The sequence below is a fragment of the Aptenodytes patagonicus genome, chromosome 2 (genome assembly GCF_965638725.1).
Source record: "Aptenodytes patagonicus chromosome 2, bAptPat1.pri.cur, whole genome shotgun sequence".
Classification (NCBI taxonomy): Eukaryota; Metazoa; Chordata; class Aves; order Sphenisciformes; family Spheniscidae; genus Aptenodytes; species Aptenodytes patagonicus.
Genome location: NC_134950.1, coordinates 143,944,185 through 143,966,281, shown reverse-complemented (window position 1 = coordinate 143,966,281; position 22,097 = coordinate 143,944,185). Strand labels below are relative to the sequence as shown.

The window sequence follows — 22,097 nt, the reverse complement described above, 5'->3', positions numbered from 1 at the left end:
TGAGTGCTGTGGCCCAGAGGGGCGTTGGTGAATGCTAACCTTGGTGGTGAGGCCGCTCGTTACGTTCACATCACAACATTATGTTCAGCCAGAGCACGACTCTGAGACCCGGGTTCACACTCACCTGGGGAGGCAGGTGAACCGTTACAGCGAGAAACATTGAACGTCAGACAGCAACAAAGATTTTGTACGTAAGTTTGCAGGGAACCGCGTCGTGTTTTTGGACAGTCGTGTTCAGGAATATATCATGTAATGCTCTTCAGAGCTATGGTCGAACCCAGAACCACTGGGAAGTCTCTGCACTGCTAAAAGCCAGAGTAGGCTAAGAAAATGAATCCTGTGGAGAAGCTGGATTTCCCTTATCCTCTTGGTGGTTAGAAATAACTCCCAGTGAGAGTGCATGGGCTAATTTCTTCTTCGTGGTGGGACCTGAAGATACGTTCCGGTGCCCGTGGACATGCGACCATGGAAGCGTCCTGCCTGTTGGTCTGCGGTAAGTGGGGTCTTCCCCCAGAGGGACTAGTTCATGCAGCACAGATACATCCGTTGTTGCTCTGGTGGCTCCATGAGACTGGAGCCACACGTTAGGGAGCCTTGTGTTCCTGCTGCTCCCCTGGGTACGTTGGGAGCTGTCCTGAAGAACCGGTGTAGCACTCGCAGCACTTTTGTAGCTTAAAGGTGAATGCTAATAAACAACCAGGCGAGATACCTGTAAAGCAGCGGTTTAGACATCATCTCTGGGTTGGTTCTTCCCCAGTTTCTCCCTGTTATCCTTTCAAAAAGCATATGTAAGTGTTGTCTATGTATGTGGGCAAAGCAAACGCGGTGCAAAGTGGAAGGCGGGGCACGCTTTGGCCATTAGTGGGTCACAAGATTAGGAACACATGCACATGCAGATAGACAGCAAACTAGTGCTGTCACCGGGGAGAAGAGGTAGGGAGCTCGCTACCCTTCAGCCCCTTACAGTAAATCCACATCTGAAAGTGTGGGGACACCGTGCGAGAGTAGGCTGCGGTGTAAAGGGAAGGGTGTTTAACTGATGTTGTGTCCCATTCACCGTAAGCAGGGCAGTAGAAATGGTTGGCAAATTTGCTTCCACTTTTTCCATATTACTGTTCAGTTTTTGGAACCTGGGGGGGGGGGGGGGGCTGTATGTTCACCTTCCAAGCTCCCCCTACTCTATGGCATTAATAGCTTGTAAAATGGTTTTAAGAACAGCCTCAGAAGACCTTCAGCATTTGCTGCTGTGTGCAAATGAGTATCACCAAAGTGCCTCTTTTTTTTTATTTTTCTCTCCTCCTTTTTTTGAGTGGGGTTCAGCAGTACACAGAGGGAACAAGGAAAAGAACACAGAAATGACCAGGTTTGTATATACAGAGCAACAACATGAAAGGGCCATTACATGCAGCTGAAGCAGATGGAAGAGCACCCAACAAGAACAAGAGGCATTTACTCCCCTTCTGCTGGTCGTGACTGCCATGCGGTGGAGTTTCTGACCAGCCCTTGTTGCTGCCCTTCCAGGAATCTCCAACAGTTTTTGTTTGATTGATTTTCCTGCTGCTAAACAAATAGCTCCACCTCACTGGCTTTCCAAAAGAGCCCATATGACAAGATGTTCCTCAGAATCTGCCCGGCAGGGAAATAATATCTGTTGGAGGGACAACACGGCAGGGCATAAGCAATCCAGGAGGTTCCTGGAATGCGTCGATGATATCTTCCTTCTCCAAGTGGTGGAGGAGCCAACGAGGAGAGGTGCTATGCTGGACCTTGTTCTCACTGACAAGGAGGGGCTGGTGGGGAACGTGAAGCTCAAGGGCAGCCTTGGCTGCAGCAACCACGAAATGGCGCACAGCAAGCTCACCACCCTGGCCTTCAGGAGAGCAGACTCTCCAGGGATCTGCTTGGCAGAGTACCATGGGACAAAGCCCTGGAGGGAAGAGGGGCCCAAGAAAGCTGGGTAATATTCAAGGATCACCTCCTCCAAGCTCAGGAGTGATGCATCCCAACAAAGAGGAAGTCAGGCAAAAACGCCATGAGGCCTGCATGGATGAACAAGGAGCTCCTGGACAAGCTCAAACACAAAAAGGAGCCTACAGAGGGTGGAAGCAAGGACAGGTAGCCAGGGAGGAATACAGAGAAATTGTCCGAGCAGCCAGGGATCAGGTTAGGAAAGCTAAAGCCCTGATAGAATTAAATCTGGCCAGGGACGTCAAGGGCAACAAGAAAAGATCCTATAGGTACGTTGGGGATAAAAGGAAGATGAGGGAAAACGTGGGCCCTCTCTGGAATGAAATGGGAGACCTGGCTACCCAGGACATGGAGAAGGCAGAGGCACTCAATGACTTTTTTGCCTCGGTCTTCACTGGCAAGTGCTCGAGCCACACCACCCAAGCCGCAGAAGGCAAAGGCAGGGACTGGGAGAATGAAGAGCTGCCCACTGTGGGAGAAGATCAGGTTCGAGACCATCTAAGGCACCTGAAGGTGCACAAGTCCATGGGACCTGATGAGATCCATCCACGGGTCCTGAAGGAACTGGCGGATGAAGTTGCTAAGCCACTATCCATCGTATTTGAGAAGTCGTGGCAGTCCGGTGAAGTTCCCACTGACTGGAAAAGGGGAAACATAACCCCCAGTTTTGAAAAGGGAAAAAAGGAAGACCCGGGGAACTACAGGCCAGTCAGTCTCACCTCTGTCCTGGGAAGATCATGGAGAAGATCCTCCTGGAAACTATGCTAAGGCACATGGAAAATAAGGAGGTGATTGGTGACAGCCAGCATGGCTTCACTAAGAGCAAATCGTGCCTGACAAATTTGATGGTCTTCTACAATGGGGTTACAGCGTCAGTGGATAAGGGAAGAAGAACTGACATCATCTACCTGGACCTGTGCAAAGCATTTGACACTGTCCCCCATGACATCCTTGTCTCCAAATTGGAGAGACATGGATTTGATGGATGGACCACTCGGTTGATAAGGAATTGGCTGGATGGTCACACTCAAAGAGTTGTGGTCAACGGCTCTATGTCCAAATGGAGACCAGTCACGAGTGGCGTTCCTCAAGGGTCGGTATTGGGACCAGTGCTGTTTAACATCTTTGTCAGCGGCATGGACAGTGGGATTGAGTGCACCCTGAGCAGGTTTGCCGACGACACCAAGCTGTGTGGTGCGGTCGACACGCTGGAGGGAATGGATGCCATCCAGAGGGACCTTGACAGGCTTGAGAGGTGGGCCTGTGTGAACCTCATGAAGGTCAACAAGGCCAAGTGCAAGGTCCTGCACCTGGGTCAGGGCAATCCCAAGCACAAATATAGGCTGGGCGGAGAATGGATTGAGAGCAGCCCTGAGGAGAAGGACTTGGGGGTGTTGGTTGATGAGAAGCTCAACATGACCTGGCAATGTGCACTTGCAGCCCAGAAAGCCAACCGTATCCTGGGCTGCAAAGGAGGTGATTCTCCCCCTCTACTCTGCTTTTGTGAGACCCCACCTGGAGTACTGCGTCCAGCTCTGGGGCCCCCAACAGAAGAAGGACATGGACCTGTTGGAGCGGGTCCAGAGGAGGACCATGAAGATGATCAGAGGGCTGGAGCACCTCTCTTATGAAGACAGGCTGAGAGAGTTGGGGTTGTTCAGCCCGGAGAAGAGAAGGCTCCAGGGAGACCTTATTGCAGCCTTCCAGTACCGGAAAGGGGCCTACAAGAAAGCTGGAGAGGGACTTTTTACAAGGGCATGTAGCGATAGGACAAGGGGTAGTGGCTTTAAACTGAAAGAGGATAGATTTAGATTAGATATAAGGAAGAAATTCTTCACTATGAGGGTGGAGAGGCACTGGGACAGGTTGCCCGGAGAAGTTGTGGATGCCCCATCCCTGGAAGTGTTCAAGGCCAGGTTGGATGGGGCTTTGAGCAACCTGGTCTAGTGGAAGGTGTCCCTGCCCATGGCAGGGGGGTTAGAACTAGATGGTCTTTAAGGTCCCTTCCAACCCAAACCATTCTATGATTCTATGATAAATACAAAATTACCCTTTATTTTCAGCAAAGAGAAAGCATCTTCTCCAGGATCTTTTGCCTACAAACATCCAGAGAACAGAAGGAAGAACATGAAGAGTATGCCCCATGCTCTAGCATTGCCGGGACGCTGCCATGCCTACTCCAGGCATGGAATGAGTTAGAAAACAGCCTGGCTCTACTTTGGGGCCATTGCAAGTGAGCTTTCTGTGAAGCACAAAAACTGTGTGCTCAGACTGAGCTGGAGAGGGCATCATAACCAGAAGGGTAAGAAAGAGCAAACCCAACCAGGGAAAAAGCAGGCACGTGGCACGTGAAGGTGTGCCATGTGGGCTAAGAAGCAAAAGGCTGAACTGAGGTTTAGGATGGAGGAGAGGACTGTGAGGTGGATGTGGAAGAGACAGCTGCCCTGTGCTTGACAAAGGGAAGCCCAGAGTCTCCCCTGATTTCAGTGCCAAGGATCAAAGCCACACCAACACAAGTGAGAGGCAGAGGAACGGCGTGGCCAGGGACTTGGGATTTGTTCTGAAAGGAGCTGCGAAAGGACGTGGGGAGACATGGCAGGTGGCACTGGGGTGGGAGCTGAAGGCATTAGCTAAAAGGGGAAGCAGCATTACTTCACCTTCGTGACATGTACTCTGTTCAAGAGGCCCCATGAGGAGGAAGATAATGGCCAGGGCACACTGAAAGAGCATGTGCACAGCATTGGCCAACCTAGAATCTGACCAGGAGACACAAAAACCGAGCATGGGGCTGGAATGCCAGGCCTATCATGTAAATAATAGCACTTGGACCGAGTGGATGTTTGAAAGGTGAAAATGAAATGGGCTACCTCCCAAGTCTGAGAGCAACACAGACATCTCCAGGGAAAGGCCATCAGAGCAAGTGTTTGCTGCTTGAGATTAGGCTCAGCAGAGTTGCCTCCAGCTTGTTACTTCAAAGAGAGAAGGCATGTGGGACAAATGGTGCTGGGTCACAATGATTCAGGAGCTGCAGCATTTTCCACAGGGTACTCAGAAGTGCTCCACAGTGAATCTTCGAAGATGAAAGGTACTTCCTCCTGCGTCTCAAAACCAATGCCCCAGGCATTTGCTACTTCTGAAAACGTATTACATCCTGGAACATCATGAGCTCTTACTGCAAATGACAGCCTGCATCTCTAGTGCTATGGAAACAACTGGGAATAGGTTCCTTCACATGAGACATATGGGAAAAGCTCTCAAGAGTTTTAGCAACCTTAGATACAAAGCAAACACAGCAGAAGACTGGAAACCCCTCACAGAGCAAGAGAGCATCCCATGTAGAGTGGGATGGTCCCCACTGACCAGTGACAGACAGAGGAGACTCTGCTATCACCAGGGCAGCATCAGTCCTAATGAAGGACTCGGTACCTAATGGTGCCTCTTCCAGGAGTAGCAGCCTGTCCTCGGGAAGCTTACAGGACTGGTTCTCCTTCAAAGTCATAAGCAGAGCTACTTCTGTAGTAGCGCCACCATGCCTGGTATGCGCTGGCTGCACAGCCTGGGGTGTGAGCGAGCACGGAGGGAGGCCAGGCAGCCCTTTGCAATATAATTGGAACAACTGGAACAACTCTTGCAAGCAATGGTACTGCTTCCCAGGGCAATGAAGAATAGTGCTAGGAGCAGTTAAAACAATGAATACGCATCTTAAAATACCATTTCTGTCTGAAGGGCAACAGAGACCTCGATGACATCCTCGTGTTCAGCACTGGGAGAGGCTGCCCGTGCTCACAGCCTGAGCTCTCTGCTGCCCACCGCGCAGAAAACACAACTGCCCTACGGCACGTGGAGTTAAAGAAACCACTTCATCCCAGGCTGCTTCTGTGTTATTTGCTGTGTTTGAAGCTTTCTGGAGACACTTAAAATACGAATGTCTTGAGATTTCGATCTTCTCAACCATTAAATAACTTACAAATGATCACAGTCTCTGGAAATCATCTTCTAGCTTACGCAAAAATGGCAGTATTTCAACTGAAAACAGAGTCTGAATTTCACAGCAGTGTTTAAACAGCAAGGTTGGATGGTTCCCGTTTGTCCCTCTGCCACGTGTGCGCTGGAGAGCTGAGGAGCTCAGCAGTAAGCAGTGTGCCATGCATGTACATCGTGGAGTGTTTGGCAGGGACATTCCCGAGCAGGCTGTCCCCTCCTAAGTAAGATGTAGAGCGGTTTGTCGGGTTTCGTATTTTTAGCAGGTTTAAAAAAACCTGCCCGTTATTTTTGAAGCCTGTGGTATGTTTGCTCACAAAAGCGTCCCTGCAAACGGTCAATATTAAGTCAGCTTAAACCCAACCCATTCCCTGGAGACCAGGCAGAAAAGCATCCCTCAGCTTCTGCTGGACCGAGAAACACAAATACGGGGTAACTGCTTCAGAGACACCCCCACCCCACTCTCACGCTGATAGGTAACATCACCAATATTTGATCGTTTCTTCTTTTCTGTAAGTCCTGCCAAGCACGGTTACATTTTATCCCGTTCCTCCCACACTTTGCATAACCCACCCAGAAACCCAAAGAGGACAAACATCTAAACATTGTCCTCAGGGCCCTTTGTTTGTTTGTAAGACAATCTGACAATTTCTTGGCCTGTAAACTTTTCAGAGCAGGAATGCATCCTTTTGTGTCTGGAGGAAGCCAACTGTGGGCACAGATCTTCCCCAAGATCTCTGGGCAGAGCTGGAGCGTGCTTTGAAACGTTTTGAACTGGGTTGCATGTTAATGAAGCAGTCGCTGGCTCTCCAACCCTTCTGCCCCTACCTCCGTCCTCTACTGGCCCTGAAAAGAAGAGCAGAAGGACTGAACAACCCCCCAAAAGACAGTTAATGGGGAAGGAAAGGGCCACCATGGGTGGTGGTGGGGGTGTCAGTCCAGCCTGGCCCATCTGCCTGCCAGTGAGAAGATGAAGGCTGCGGTCTTCTGAGATGGACCTGCCATAGGAGAGCTGTGCCTGAGCTTTGTCCCTGGGCTGGGAGCTTTGTCCCTTCATCCCTGGAATAAAGGGTAAGTCATAAATATACTGCCAGGCCTGGGAAAGAGAGGGCACCGGTAGGCAGGGGAATCGGTCTGAGTTACGATTTGCTTTGTAAAACACAAGCAAGGGTCTTTATCACACGAGCCAAGAAGTTGTGCAAGTCTTACAATAACTCAGCTCTAATTCTTCTTCCGTTCCTGGCTGCGAGGCCCCGGCTGTGTTGGGGTTCGGCGTTAGGCAGCAGAGGGATGTGCTCTGGCCGGTGCAGCCTGGGTGTCCCTCTCCGGGCTGTGCGAGGAGGGAGCAGCTGCTGGCTGAACCCATGCACGTGGCCAGGCGCTTCCTCTCCTGGACCGAGGGGAACGTGCAGCTCAGTCCTCAGACATCTTCCTGAGCTGCTCACTTTCCACAGAAACCCTTGACAAGGTACAAGTGTGGGACGAAGTGTAAAACCAGCTCCTAAATAGCCTAAAATCTCAAGTGTCAAGCACAGGCAGCTCCCAATGAGAAAGTTTAACTTTTATGACAAACCTTAACCAAAAATCCTGTCAGTTAATTTCGGAGTAACACAAGGGGCAGCTTTTTTTTGCCTGTTTCTGGAATGAAGGAGCTGTCATTTGGGGCGACTCAGATATACTCAGATACACAGGGTTGAGAGGTAGCAGCTGTCAGCTGTCAGAGCCCAGCGCAGTCTCTGCACACTGGTTTAGCCAGACTCCAAGATGCAGCAGCAGGTCGATATCATCTTCTCCCCTCGCTTTCACGTGCACGAGTACTGCAGATGCTACTCCTGCCACGACTGCATTTCACTGGTAACTTCAAAATGCAAATTAGTCCAAGCGAGTAATTTTCATGATGACCCAAACACAAATACAATAGTAGAGTGATTTCCATTTCAGTATTTCCACAGGTTATAGTATGACAGTGTGATATTGCACACCTAACTCATTCTTCTGCAAAGATGCTGCATCTATGCATTCCCTCAGTTTACAGTCAACGTTGAAGGCACCCGCCCCCCACCCAAGAAGACAAGCAAGACCACATTCTTCCTGGTCTCAAGAGGTATCACAGAAGACACCCAACAGTACGTTCAACTGACAAGGTAGTCAGACTGTTCATAACACATTAGCCTCCCCCCAAAAGTAAAGGTCAAAATATCAAAGCTTACTCCAATCCTGGTTTTTGACTGAGGAAAAATTTCTTTTTTTCAGTGACATCTGCACCAACAGGTGTCTCTTCTACACAGGCGAATTCAGGTAACTTGTTCTCAAGCTGCAGGTGTTTTTACAGCCTACATGTCCAAATATTAGCTTTATCTTAACCTAACTTTATAACAGGAGTTGAACAAGACACTCGATGTACTACGCTATTTCCGTAACAGAATACCACGTGTGCATCTGTTTGAAAGGTTTATTTCTATCTTCATAAATACATAATTTTCTAAACACTGTGCAAGGCACCAAAAAATTAAGTAAAATCTTTTCTTTTAGAGTATTTTAATCTCTTTTGACTCAATGAAGTAAATAAGAATCTGAAACCAACTATTTGCCAATTACAAGCCAGCAGTTAAGGCAGGTACCATTGATACAGTGCATGAATTTTCTATTGCAGTCATTTAAACAAGCAGCGTTTTACTATAGAAGTGCATATACAAACTGAATTCCAAACACCAGCAACCCAAGATAGGCACCTAGTTATGAAATTTCCTTGTACGTGTAGTAGAATGCCAAAAGTTCTGCCATAAAGTGCAAAGACTATGGACAATAACACTTTCTTTTGAGCATTTTGATACCAGTAACATAATACAACGGCTAAACATTTATAAATGTGGTTTCCATTACAAAAACATGTTCCACATAAAAGCTTCATAATACAATCCAGAAACAGAATTTGTGCGTGTACATATTTAAAAAGTTGAAGCATACTGGCATACTTAGGTACCGGGTATATATTCGCTGACCTCTACAGACACGCACTAAGTTTATAACCAATTTACATGTACAGTCAAAATCATTCCGCTTTGAGCACCGTGATATCCACTGAGTTTTTCCATTTGAGTGACGATGTGCGACATCCGCCCTGGTAATCCGCAACCGAGCATTGCCTGTAAGATGATCTGGTTCACAGCTCTCACCCAGCCCTCCCCAATAAATGGAACCTAAAATTAGTGTCTTCCCAAGACAAGCACATGTCAGATGTGGACAAATACATTCATGGTCCCAAACTTAAAACAACTGGTAAGAATTTCACAGTGATCTGGTTAAGGAAGCACAAAGACAAATGATTACATTTAAGATGAAAATTGCCTTAAAACTCAAATGAAGCTAAACTGTTATATGTTGAGAAGCTAAAGGAACAAAGTATTAACCAATTAGAAAAGTGGCTCTTTCCCAACTAATAACAAAAAACCTACAGCAATAAACTTAGGGTCCTACTGCTGCAGCAGCCTTTGAGGTAGGTGGCGATGGCTTAAACCGAGGTAGGTAAAGTCCAAACTTGTTTTCAATCCCTGCAAAAGTGGCAACTGCCAATTTATAACCACCAACATGGTCAGGGTTAGGAGCAGGGAGCGTGATCCTAGATTTAGGAACTGGCTCTGATCCAGCTGGTTTTCTGCAAAATGATAAAAATAATAACTTAATTTCCATAGAGTAAAACCAGTATTCACAAAAATCTCCTCCATAAAGTGAGCTGAATGAGACATCTGAGTATACCTCCCAGTAACTAAATTAAATGCTACAATGTAATGAGAAATACCCTGTTTTAAAACCTTCTGCAACAGTCAAGAGCCTTCATGTTGATTGAGGACGGTCAAATCCAGATAAAATTTGTAGAGCATTAATCAAAACTGCAGTGTAGGGGAGCAGGGGTTTGTAAGTCTCTGCTGCAGTGCACAACCAATCCAGGAACCTAGCAGAGTTTAAGCAATTTTTGTGGTGGCTTTCAAACTACTGTCCCCAAAGCTTCGTAAATGGTCTGCAGCTGCTCCTGGGATCATGTTAAACAACAATATGCACATCCATCTGTATCGTCAACAAAGACAGGAGGCAGAGCTGAAGCTCCAACAAATAGGCTGGTGACACCTTTAGACTTGGTGACACCTATAGACTTCTTTGGATGGCAAATGCCCTGCCTAATCAGGGGCACAGCTCCTCCACCAAATTAATGGGGACTAATGCAGAGCGTATCCTGACCTGGCAGGCGTCACATTTCCCCTGCAGTTATATCCCCAGCCCATTATTTAGCTTCTCACTGTCTCCGTTTACACTAATACAGGTCCCCAGCTTGAAACATATAAAATGTGGTAACGTCTTGCTGTGAAACAGGTACTGGAGTATCATCCTAACCTCCACCAGTGTAGTGTGGCTTAAATAATATTTACAAAGCCTTTGCAACGTGTCCTCCGTAACAGCAAGACCCTGTCTCTGACATGTCAAGGAGCACCAAGACCCACACAGAACCAAGTGCAGCTTCAGGGTCCCAGACAGATTCAGACACCACATACTTACACTCCCCCGAAGTCCACGTAAAACCATCTCTGCAGTAGCTCGTAAGTCACCAGAGTTACACCAAACTGAGGAGAAGATCGAAATACACGAGCTTGAAAGAAAAGAAAAGAGTTCGTAAGTGACAAAAACCACAATTAGAAATCACGTAGTAATCAAAGCTCTTTCACACACCTCCTGCTCCTTTCCACAGAGCCTTTGGACCTTCCTCTCGAAGGATCTTCGCAAAGCAGTCTACAACGCCGCTGTAGGTGGTCTGTCCTGCCCGGGCTGCCACCTGTAGCCTTGTTTTGATCACATCCGCAGGGGTCACCAGAGAGGCTGCAGGCATACCTACACAACACAAAAATCATCAGGTGGGTACCACCGACTTGTCACATATGCTACACACCTTGTTCACCCAGGGGTAACCGTGCCTTTCATCCTTCTATCAGGAGAATCGAGCCACATTTGATTTAAGCAGAAGCTGAGAAGGAGAACAAGCAACAAGAGGCAGCTGTTGTGGACGTGGCTTCACGCAGAGAGAGCTTCTCCTAGAGGAACAACCGTATCCCATGCTTCCTGCCAAGCTGGGAGGCACGGGCTGGATTTTTTCAGCGCTAACCAGAAACTTGCATAGTTAAGAAGCACAAAGTTTTTGGAGGTGAGGTCGATCTTTCCCTTTCCTTTTCATGCCTCTCTGTGGTTCCTGGCATTCTGGTTGCACACTGTGCTAGAATAGCTTGTACACGCACCTCTCCCCCCCCCAATGCAGCAATGTCACTGAGAACCAGATAATGCCATGCACGCTCGGCAAGGCGTGAGAGCTAAGGTTTAAAAAAAGGGTCATTCTTCTCATTAGGAATGGCAGACTGCTCAGCTGCAAAGCCACAGATGACATCCTCAGCAGAACACTTGGAGGAAGATTTAAATTTACCCTGGCAGATAATCAACTGAAAGCAAAAAATACCAAATTACCAATGGGTGGTATTTCTAAAATCATTCGTATCCAAACTGGGGCTGCCCATGTTTAGAATTGAAAAAAAAAAAACCAACCCAACCCAAAAAAAAGCACCGAGACTGTACCCAGAAGACACTGTCTCTTATGGTTTTATTACTTTTCCGTTCTGCATCTGTTCCAAACCAACTTGGTCAGATGTAGATGCATAAATCTCCTTTGCTTTTTTTTTTAGGCTTAATAATTCTGTAACAACTTTTGTCCAAACCAACATGGTCTGGCTTCAAGCACCAGATCACCCTTCCTGCAGACTGCTCTGAGAGATGTAAGCGTGTGCGTATCACCAAAATAAGAACTCCTCCTCCTCTCCTGGACCCCCCAAAATAACACACAAGCTGAGTTTGCACAGTGGTCAGTCTGGCAGGCAAGTGCTAAAACCCGGTAAAGGTTTCTGAACTCCAGAAATGTTGAAATTCCTCTTTGCTTAGCCTTACCCACACCAGGATATTGGTTGAGTCTTCAGTTTAAAGCCGGACTTTTGTCCTTCAAAAGCCAACCAGTGTTTTCAAGGAAAACCAAAGGACATACTTAGAAACAATTCTGCTTACTCCACGTTGACTTCCATCTCCTTATCCCTCATTCCTTATTACCGAGGATATTTTGCAGTTAAAGATGTTTTTAATCCTGTTTTTAGGAGCTATGTGTACAGGACAAAAGACTTTACAGACAAATAAAAATTTACAGGTCGCTGCCGTGAGGAGCTTACAATTGAAATGAGACAAATGGCACAGCAGGAGCTGGCAATAAAAAAGAGGAGTGAGGGGAGGAGAAGGAAGTTCATGGAGGCAATAAGCGGATGGAGCAAATTAAGGAGAGATCCTGTAGCTGATATTAGAATCATCTCAGAAAATGCCGTGGCACAACAGGTTGAGACATCTGGTGAACAATGAAAATCAGAAGCAGATCAAGCTAGATGACATGCATGTTGCATGTGTCCCTAACAACAATGAGAAGGAAGAAAATATACCCAGCACAAGCAACACCCACTGGCAAAGGACGCAGGTGCGCATCTGAGCACAGCCAGCTTGAACATCCCAGCACCAGGGGGCTGTGGAAAGGTGGCGTTTCCCACACCCAGCCAGAGCTCGTGCACACGTCTGAAGTCCGATGACCACGTAAGATCCCCAGCCAGAGCAGAGACATCAGCCCAGAGACCGAGCCAGTGTTTCAGAGGTGGTGGGGTTTTTGTTTTGTCTTCCCCTTGACTTTCTTGTGGCAAAACAGCAGACACATATGCCCCCACCATGCTTTACTTGTACCCAATAAAAGAAATTCCTTGTTTTTGTAAACAGTACGATGAGTGTTAAATCTTTAGCAGTGTAATTTGCTCATGAGAGTTAACCTAGGATGGGATTCACAGGAAGCACTGGATAAAATTCACATTATAGCTAGTTTGGTAAGCCATATCAGCAACAATAAAGACTGCTTCTGTGCCTGAACTTCAAAGGGACGGTTATCTCAGTCTGCAATCACCTGACAATGGCTAGAAAGAGAAAAATAGGAAAATCTAAGAAATGACTTGGCTTAAAAATGCCAGCTTATGTTTCAAGTCTGTAAATATGATCTAAAGTTCAAAAATTGTTTTGTTCCATTAAAATGGGTGGGAAATAAGCTGGCTGTAAGCTCCTGTTGGGGGGCTTGGAGGCTGGCTCTGGTTTGGGGTGGGGGAGGGGAGAGGACAAGGTCTTTTTAAGCACCAGTCATTTGAACACAGCTGGTTTTCCTAGTGCCAGGTCGATTCCTCTGGACTATGAGCTACTGAATACTGAGCAAACCCAAAGATCTGAAGCTATATGCTTCAACAAGACAGACTAACTGATCTGCACCATCAGGCTTTGGCTATATCCTAAGCCCAGATACTGGCCACAAAAGGTCCCTGGCTCTTCAAGAGACACAGCCCTGTGTATAATCCTGACCAAGAACAGTCTCCCCAGGGAGAAGAAAGCTTAAAATCGAATGAGAAAACACAGCTAAACCACCAACCACCTATCTGTACTGGATTCATGCCACTCCATCATTTTTCTCACCCGGCACATCACAGCAGTCTGTCAGGGGCCACGCTGGAGGAAGAACTTGGCTGCAGCTCAGAGAGACCAAGCAGCCCCCAATGAACACGATGGAAATACCTGCTGATGGGAGCCCTCCTGCTTGCTACACACTCCCCCAAAGGTCTCGTTGCACGAATTTTCAAGCCCATTTTTTTCCTGAAGGGAAAACCTTGGACATAGCAGGAGCAGGACTCTCAAGCTGCCCTCTCCAGGAGGCAGCTACCAAATGGTGGTTCCCTTTGGGTGTAGAAGCTGGGTGCTGTGCCAGGGACCAGCTACGCAGCAGACACAAAGGCAAGCTAAGCCTACAAAGCCTTTTTCCTCCGTCTTTTTCCCTGAGGCTCTGGCATGCTCAAGTTAAACGCATCTGTGACAAGTTAAGCATGATTTGGCTCTCCTATCCACTATGTAGCAGACTAAAACAAGCAAGTGCTCAAGATCACGCTCAGCATCTCTGTCCTATCTGGATACAGTAGGAAGCAGCCACCTATAGCACAACAGAAAGGTTTTCAAGCTTTTCTGTTTTGTTTAATATAAAAAAAAGGTAATGGTAATATCCTTACAAAGCCAAGTAACTGCATGGGATACTGTGGGTAACAAGTAATGGTCATTTTGTCACAGGCTATGTCATTGTGTTCAGAGAGCTGTACTGCCAGCACGGCTTTTGGACTCCACATACCAAAATTAAAGATTCCTTTGATCATAAAGAATTTCACAAATGCCGTGATTTTATTTATAAACCATTTCAACAAAACTTTACCAGTCAGCCACAAACAAAAATGGCACAGGAACTTCACAAAGAAAGATGATATATGGTGACAAAACATCAGCACTTAAATCTTTCCCTTTGTTTTTCCTCCTGAATTTTGTGATTATACCAGGAACTTACAGTATCTTTATTTTTAACATTAGCTCACTCTACAGCATGGTAGCTTTCTGTTATTTGGGCATAAGGTTCCAAAATGCATATAGCTCTTCTGGGCTTTTCAAAGTTCTCACTGCCATAACTATTGCGCTGAAGGTGCAATACAGTGGCATGCAAAAAGAAATCTGGGCACTTACCAGCAATTGATCCAGCCAAGAGCAGACTTCCAGGGCTAACTCTCCCATCTTCATTTGCAAATGAAGCTTTCAAATGAGCATAACAGGGGAAGTAAATGGCAGAGAAGGGGATGTCACGCAAAAAACATGCCTTAGCACCCTGTGTTGAAAAAGAGAACAAAGTTTTGAGAATGAGCAAATTTAATGATGAACTATGAACACCAGAGAACAGAGCAACATCGTATTTTTTTTGTTTTGATGCAAAGGGCTTATAGAAAAAGCAATTCCTTCTCTCAAAATTTTGAGAGATCCATGTATTTCACCCTGCTGAGGAGTGTCTCTGTATTGTTTCTTGGTTCAGTAATTTCTGTCTGTGCTAGTTTTGGCTGGGGTAGAGTTAATTTCCTTGATAGTAGCTAGTATGGGGCTATGTTTTGGATTTGTGCTGGAAACAGTGTTGATAACACAGGGACACAGCCGGGACAGCTGACCTCAACTGACAAAAGGGATATTCCATACCATATGATGTCATGCTCAGCATATAAAGCTGGGGGAAGAAGAAGGAAGGGGGGGACGTTTGGAGTGATGGCGTTTGTCTTCCCAAGTAACCATTACGCGTGATGGAGCCCTGCTTTCCTGGAGATGGCTGAACACCTGCCTGCCGATGGGAAGGAGTGAATGGATTCCTTGTTTTGCTTTGCTTGCGTGCGCGGCTTTTGCTTTACCTGTTAAACTGTCTTTATCTCAACCCACGAGTTTTCTCACTTTTACTCTTCTGATTCTCTCCCGCATCCCACCGGGGGCAAGTGAGCGAGCGGCTGTGTGGGGCTTAGCTGCCAGCTAGGGTTAAACCACAACACTGTCATTGTATTTATCATGTCTACTTGTTCTCCCTCACTCCCTAGTACTGTATTTATTTGCTGGTAATAGAGAAAACATCGTATGTTGGAGTAAACTCTGATAACACCTTTTCAGAATTTTAAATAGTTGACATTGTAGCCATGTACCTGTAGTGGGAGTTTAGGATGTGTCTGAAGAAGACTGAGCCACAGGACAGGTCTGTCCCGTCTCATTCCCACTTACAATAAATACTTCAGGGAAAATCTATGCAGACATTGCAATTGATAATGCAACATAAATCGAGGGAAAGAGGGAAAGAGAGTAGGGCCATAACACTAACTCTTTCACAGAACAGTAACAGGATGATTTACCTGTGATTTTTGAAGTACAGGTGATCTGGGATACAGTTTGTTTCGAGTAAGTTTCAGCTCTTACTGTTAAATTTGCCTTGCTATCAATTTTCTAAGTGGTACAAACAGCCAACGAAGTTACCAGCAATATAGCTGGCTTCAAACCTAAGAGGGTGGCAAACAGGCAAGGAAAGTTTTGGGGTAGCAGCAAGCAATCAACTGTTTTTCAAGCAGGGGGAAAAGCCAAAAAGTCACTAGGGAAGGCAACCAAAATAAAATACCAAATAATATCCATTTTCCAACAGCAAAAGGGACTTGCGATCTGCCTTTCCTCAATATGGAGATCCAGAGGACACCAGAGCCTGAACATAGCAGGACTGAGACTGGCAGGAAGGCACAAACAGGAGGTGGCTTTGGAAAATGGCTAAAATCTTCCAAGCTTGAGAAAGAAATGGTTTGTGGATGAGCCTAAGCCTCTTCTCTTCGAAGCGAGGGTGGAGTTGTGGTGAAACTGTTCGAGGTTCATCCACGAGCCCTCCTGGGGTGCCCTTGTTACCGTACTTCTCTTGTACCAGGGCATGGCTCAGTGCCAGAATATTTCACAGGGGACATCTAATATCCACAGAATTTAATTAAATCTAATGATATGCCTGGACATATCTGTAAGCTTAGCTTGTACTAGAATAGCAGTTAAAATATAGTGCTTATCCAAGTTGGATGCTGGTTATCAAGCAAAGACGCAAGAGCTGCAAGGTGTCAGAGAAACTGAAAAGTTGCCTTTCAGTGAGGCAAGGCAGGGGCAGGCGAGCAGTGTGATGGCAAAACCAGGTCCTGCGAGCCAGTTCACAGGAGATGCTAGTAAGTGCAGTTTGCAGTCAGAGAATGCCTCCGAGAAAATAAAGATTTATCTAAAAACAGCCATCAGATCTTCTAGTCACTTTCTGTGTCACAGACTCAGTTACCGAGCACGGTGAGCACAACACGCTCTGCTCCAACCCCAGCTGCTTTCCACCACACTTTCTCAGCTTATTTCTTGACGTTTTCAGGCTGAGAACTGACCGCTTCCCCTGACAGTCCATTCGGAGGTTAGTGAGTCCTGCTGTTAAGACCCTTTGCCTTGCTGCTCAGCTGGACTTGTCTGATTTATGCTGCCAGTCGCTGGTTCTCGTTATGCCTTTCTAGATACACTAAGGAAAATGCCATAAAGGAACTCCAAGCGCTGCCGTTGCAGCTGCTCCGCTGTTCGCCCGCGCTGAATGGGGTTATCAGCCACGGAACAAAGCGATGCTGGGCTGGATTCTCCTCTCAAAATTGCCTGCAAATCCCATACACTTTACCTTGAGGGCACAGAGAAGGTGAATCTTTTGTATTCACGAGAGACACAAGAATTCTGGCCTCTCATGTGCAAGAGAAGCCCATTTTACAGTTTGCCTTTAATATTCACATAAAAAGGAAAGACTAGGGTTTTACCAAGTTCTGTATGAAAAAACAACTTTTTAATGATCAAATGTCTGTACTGTATTTACCTCACAGAAAAATTATGAAACTCACTAATGAAACATTCACAGACCAACATGGTTTCTTCAAAGATTTATTTTTAGAGCATGCTTTTCCTCAGAGCAAATCTCCTTGCTGCCTTCGCCCTCAGGGCACATTACTTTTATTTTCTTTGCAATGTTGCCATTAAACACTGCGCACATTTTTTCCTCCGCATTTTTTTCATACTCTGAAATATTTTAACATAGTTAAAATAACTTACAGAAATCAATAAACTCCAAATGCGAGCAACTCTTAACCCGAGCTGCTAATATTCCTCCCCCTTCATTAAGAGGCTCTTTTTCATGGGGCAGAAATGGCATATTGTTAATATCACTAATATACGTTCAGGTACGCAGAGAGGGAGGGATGTCCATCAACTTAGTTGGCTCAGCGTAAACAAAACCTGGATCAAAACTTGGATCCACTTTAATAATAACCCAGCTTGGCTCCGGTCCAGCATCGCAACAGTCTAAAGTTTCCCCCCATCGTTCCGTTTAAAGTCTGGGAAAGCATGTTTAAAAGCAGGCCTCATTTAACTTCAAGTTAATCATCCGCAACCAGCCTAGGCCAATTAGGAAGGCTTAGGGAGATTGGCCACAGTATCTTGAAAAGCAAAAGAAACATTTATTTTACTTCTTGCACCTTTTTGATGTGGACAACGTGCTGAAAGCCAAAAGGAGTTTTAATCAATCCCCAGAAAGCTGTAAGGATCATCCGCCCGAGTTTATTCTGGCAGCCAAGGTGCAGACCTGCCAGGCATGAAATTGTTGGGAGATCCTACACACCATAACATGCGCCTCCCTCACACAACAGCCAGTTGGCTCCCATCTTCAATCTCTTTAATAACCTTAAAGCTCTTAATCTCGGATAGTATCTCACTGAATAAACCAACTGAGGAAAAAAAACCCTGATTGTCAAAGATTCAGATAAATCAGCCCAAGTCAGTGCTGGGGCAGGTTCTTTAGCATGCTAATTCCTGCTTATACCAGCTCTACCTGCAAATAAGGCTCTAAACAAACTATTTCTACTACAAGGGGAGGGTAATTATACTGACAAAGGCACCTCTGTGTCGGGTTGGGCAGAAGGAGCCGGCAGGTCTGGGAGACGCAGGCTTAACCTAGTCTCCTGCAGTGAATGCACATTGTCTAGTGCAGGGGGAAAAATGCCAGACTGGGGGGACCTAGCAGCATTCAAGACAACAGTGGTGCACCTTGTCTGAGAGGGTTATTTAATGCTCCTGGCACCTGTACTTACAGCCACCCCCTCTTTTTCTCCTTTACAGGTTTAGAATTTATTTGGCATGTATAATTGTTATTTTGATCCTATAGCTACAAACAATAGGCAGCATGTCATTTCTTGATCATTTTGCATTCTTCTTGGGTTTTGCTACAGACTTAACCCTTTGGAATCAGAGCCCTAACAGCACCTAACAGGTTTTGTAATAGTCAGTCAAATATAACTGGCATTTGCTTTCAAGGGCTGTAATTTCTTCTACTGTAAAATGACATTGCCTTAAAAGCTGCTACAGGTTTTTATTCAGATATATTTATACCAACCAAAATATGAAACTGATTTAGCACATCGTTAGAAGAATAAAATGCTAATTTCAAATGCTGTGCCAGCAATTCAGATTCAGTTTGCAGACAAAAATTATAGCACTTCTTAGTTGGAAGGGCTTTTTTCTGGTTATTTTCAAAGAAAATTTCTGAAGAGCAGGTTCTCACACATGAGAACACAGTCACAAATAGGCATGGTGGAGGCAAATTAATGTAACTCAAAACTTTTACTACTCTGTTTCGTATGTTTATCATCCTGCTGTAAACCCACAACGTCAAGAGGTGAAATACCTCAGCTGTTATCAAAGAGACCAGGTGGGAGCTTGGTACACATCCTGTCACCTGAGATTACACTTTCCAGGTCAACACACCAGAAGCCTGTTTATGAAGTTGTCAAAAAAAAATGAAGAGACTTTTGGAAGCTTTTCTGACTAGTTTTGGAAATGTAAACTGTGTTGGCGATATCAGCCAAAGCACAAATCTGAGCTAAATACCTTCTAGTAATTGTAATCGTAAACATTACCACAACCAACGTATCCTTTCCTCAAAGAATCATTTACTACCGCATTATTTACCGTCTTCTTGGGATCACAGAGTAACTTTGTTGTGCAAAATTATGGAGTGGCACTGTCTATTATGCTGCAAAGCACTATTCAGAATGATTACTTATAAAAAGAGTAATATTTTATGAAACATTTTATGGCAGATATTATATGAATTTCTATGATGTACAAAATAAGTAGGTGTACTTACAATGTGTATTTACATAAGCGCTTTAAAGATGTCTTTTGAAACCAATAGAATATAAATTCAACTGACTTTAACGGGACTTTATGCATATTACTGTGTGAGACAGGCAGAAGACAGAAAATGTATTAGCTAATCTTGTACAATTACTTCAATATTCAACTGTGACCAGAAATTAAATAAAATCTATTAAAAATATTGAAAACCAGACATGTATCCTTTCCCATTTCTGCCAACATAAATGACATTTTGCGTTAGGTTAAATGATATTTTCCCTGACTGGGATATGTTGTCTCTATATTTTTAAGAATAGCTGTCATCTACAGAACATCTGTAGCTAAAGAAGAAGTTACTAGTCATAAGCTTCCATGCCCTGGTGCTTTCACAGCAACAATTACTGGCAGAAAGAAGACAAACAGAGGAAACAAATTCCTTCTGCAAAAGCGCTGTTATATGCCTCCCCAAAGGAGCAGCTGGGTTTTGAGAAGTACAATGTTTTAAAATACTTATTTACACAAGTAGTTCAGGATTTTAGACAAAGGCAGAAAAAATATTTGTTTTCTAGCTTTAAAGGACTACAGGGCTTCAACCCAGCAGTTAGCTTAACAAGCTGTATGTGTCAAATCTTTTTATTGCTGGAATTAACATGCATTTTATTTCTAAGATGCATATCATTACAGAATTGCTAGTATCTGAACACCCAGTGAAGGCGCAATGAGTCTGGGAGGAAGCTTTGACTTTAAATTATTGTACTTATTATGATGGACAATTAGTTGAAGTGAAAAAAAAGGTCTCTTCTTCCAGACTTACTGGTCTTTAGTCCTTTGGTGGGGAAGGAAGAGAAGGAGAGGAGATCTAAATTATCTGACCTGGACCTCTATGCACCGTGATAGCAATTTCCCCCCAAATAAAAACTTTTAGAGTTACAAAGGTACACTAAGATAATACTGATCTTCAAGGACAGTCTCCTCAAAGCACTAGGATGGTCCATTCCGCTGTGCAGAAGGCCGAGCAACCATGTCAGAAGGCCAGCATGGATGAACAGGGAACTCATGATTGAGCTCAAATGCAGAAAGTAAAAAGGAAGCAGAGGTGGGTATGGGCTATCCAGGAGAAGTACAGAACCACTGCTTGGGCATGCAGCAATTGAGTCAGAAAAGCCAAGGGTCACCTAGAGTTGGATCTAGTAAGGAATGTGAAGGGAGAGTAAAAGGGGCTTCTGTAAGAACATCAGCAGCAAAAGGACAACTAAATAAATTGTGAGGCTGTTGCTCAATGGAGGCAGGAAACCTAGTGACAAAGTACATGGAAAAGGCAGAGAAATTACTTTTGCCTTGCTTTTTACTAGTAAAATCTGCCCTAAGGCCTCTCAGCTCCATGAGCTTACCAGAAAAGTCTGCAGGAGCACAGCATTACCTACAGACAGAGCACTTAAGCCATCTGCACATACACAATCCATGAGACCAGAAGAGATACCTCCAATGGTGCCGAGATAGCTGGCTGATGTCGTTGTGAGGCTGTTATTACCTTCAAAAGGTCAAGTCAGTCAAGGGGGTTCTGATGGCTGGAAAAAGACAAACATCACACTCATCTTGAAGAAGAGCAAGAGGGAAGATCTGGGAAACTACAAGCTGTTTGGGCACACCTCTGTCCCTGGGAGGTTTATGGAGCAAATGCTCCTGGAAGCCATTTCCAAGCATATGAAGGGCAAGAGAGAGATTGGGAACAACCAATATGGATTTACCAAATCATGGCTGACCAACCTGTTTGCCAGACCTGTGGATGAGGGGACAGCAATGGATGTTGTACACCTTGACTATGAGCAAGGCTTTTGAGATGGTCTGCCATAGTATCTTCATGGCTAAATCAGTGGAACATGAGCTGTACTCTCAGCAGATCAGTGGATGATACTGAATCGGGGGAGTAGCTAGCGTGCTATAGGGCAAGGCTGCTATTCAGAGAGACCTTCACAGGATGGAGAAATAGGCTGACATGAACATCATGAAGTTCAACTCAGCAAATGCAAAGTCCTGCATCTGGATTGGAATAGCCCTATGCAGCAGTACAGGCTGAAGCTGAGTGGCCAGAAAGCAGCTTTGGAGAAAAAGTTTGGAGGGTACTGGTGGCCAAGTTGAGTATGGGTCAGCAATGCCTCTTTGCAGTGAAGACAGCCAGCCACACCCTGCGTTGTAGTAGCAAGGGTGCAAGGGAAGTGATTATTCCCCTTCACTCAGTACTGGTGAGACCGCATCAGGAGTCCTGTGTCCAGTTCTGGTCTCTCCAGTGCAAGAAAGACATTGCCACACTGGAGTGAGTCCAGTGCAGGGCCACCAAGTCAGTTGGGTAGCCCATGGTGTATGAGGAGAGGCCGAGGGAACTCAGTGTGCTCAACTCTGAGAAGACCAGGCTAGGGGGAGACCTTATTGCTCTCTTCAGCTACTTAAAGGGAGGGTGCAGGGAAGACAACTCTTCTTGGAGGTGC

At 45.5% G+C, this 22,097-nt stretch overlaps 1 protein-coding gene across 2 annotated transcripts in view; it reads right to left on the bottom strand.

Moving 5' to 3' along the window:
• Window positions 1–8,470: 8,470 nt before the first annotated feature.
• SLC25A13 (solute carrier family 25 member 13) overlaps window positions 8,471–22,097 on the bottom strand; it is a 106,033-nt gene continuing 92,406 nt past the window's right edge. For both annotated transcript variants that reach the window (XM_076331463.1, XM_076331464.1), the window contains 4 exons: window positions 14,605–14,743; window positions 10,672–10,830; window positions 10,501–10,591; window positions 8,471–9,604 (listed from right to left, as the gene is read on the bottom strand). In XM_076331463.1, the coding sequence (XP_076187578.1) occupies window positions 9,415–9,604; window positions 10,501–10,591; window positions 10,672–10,830; window positions 14,605–14,743 (579 nt within the window). In that variant the 3' untranslated portion in view covers window positions 8,471–9,414. The remainder of the gene's footprint in view (window positions 9,605–10,500; window positions 10,592–10,671; window positions 10,831–14,604; window positions 14,744–22,097) is intronic.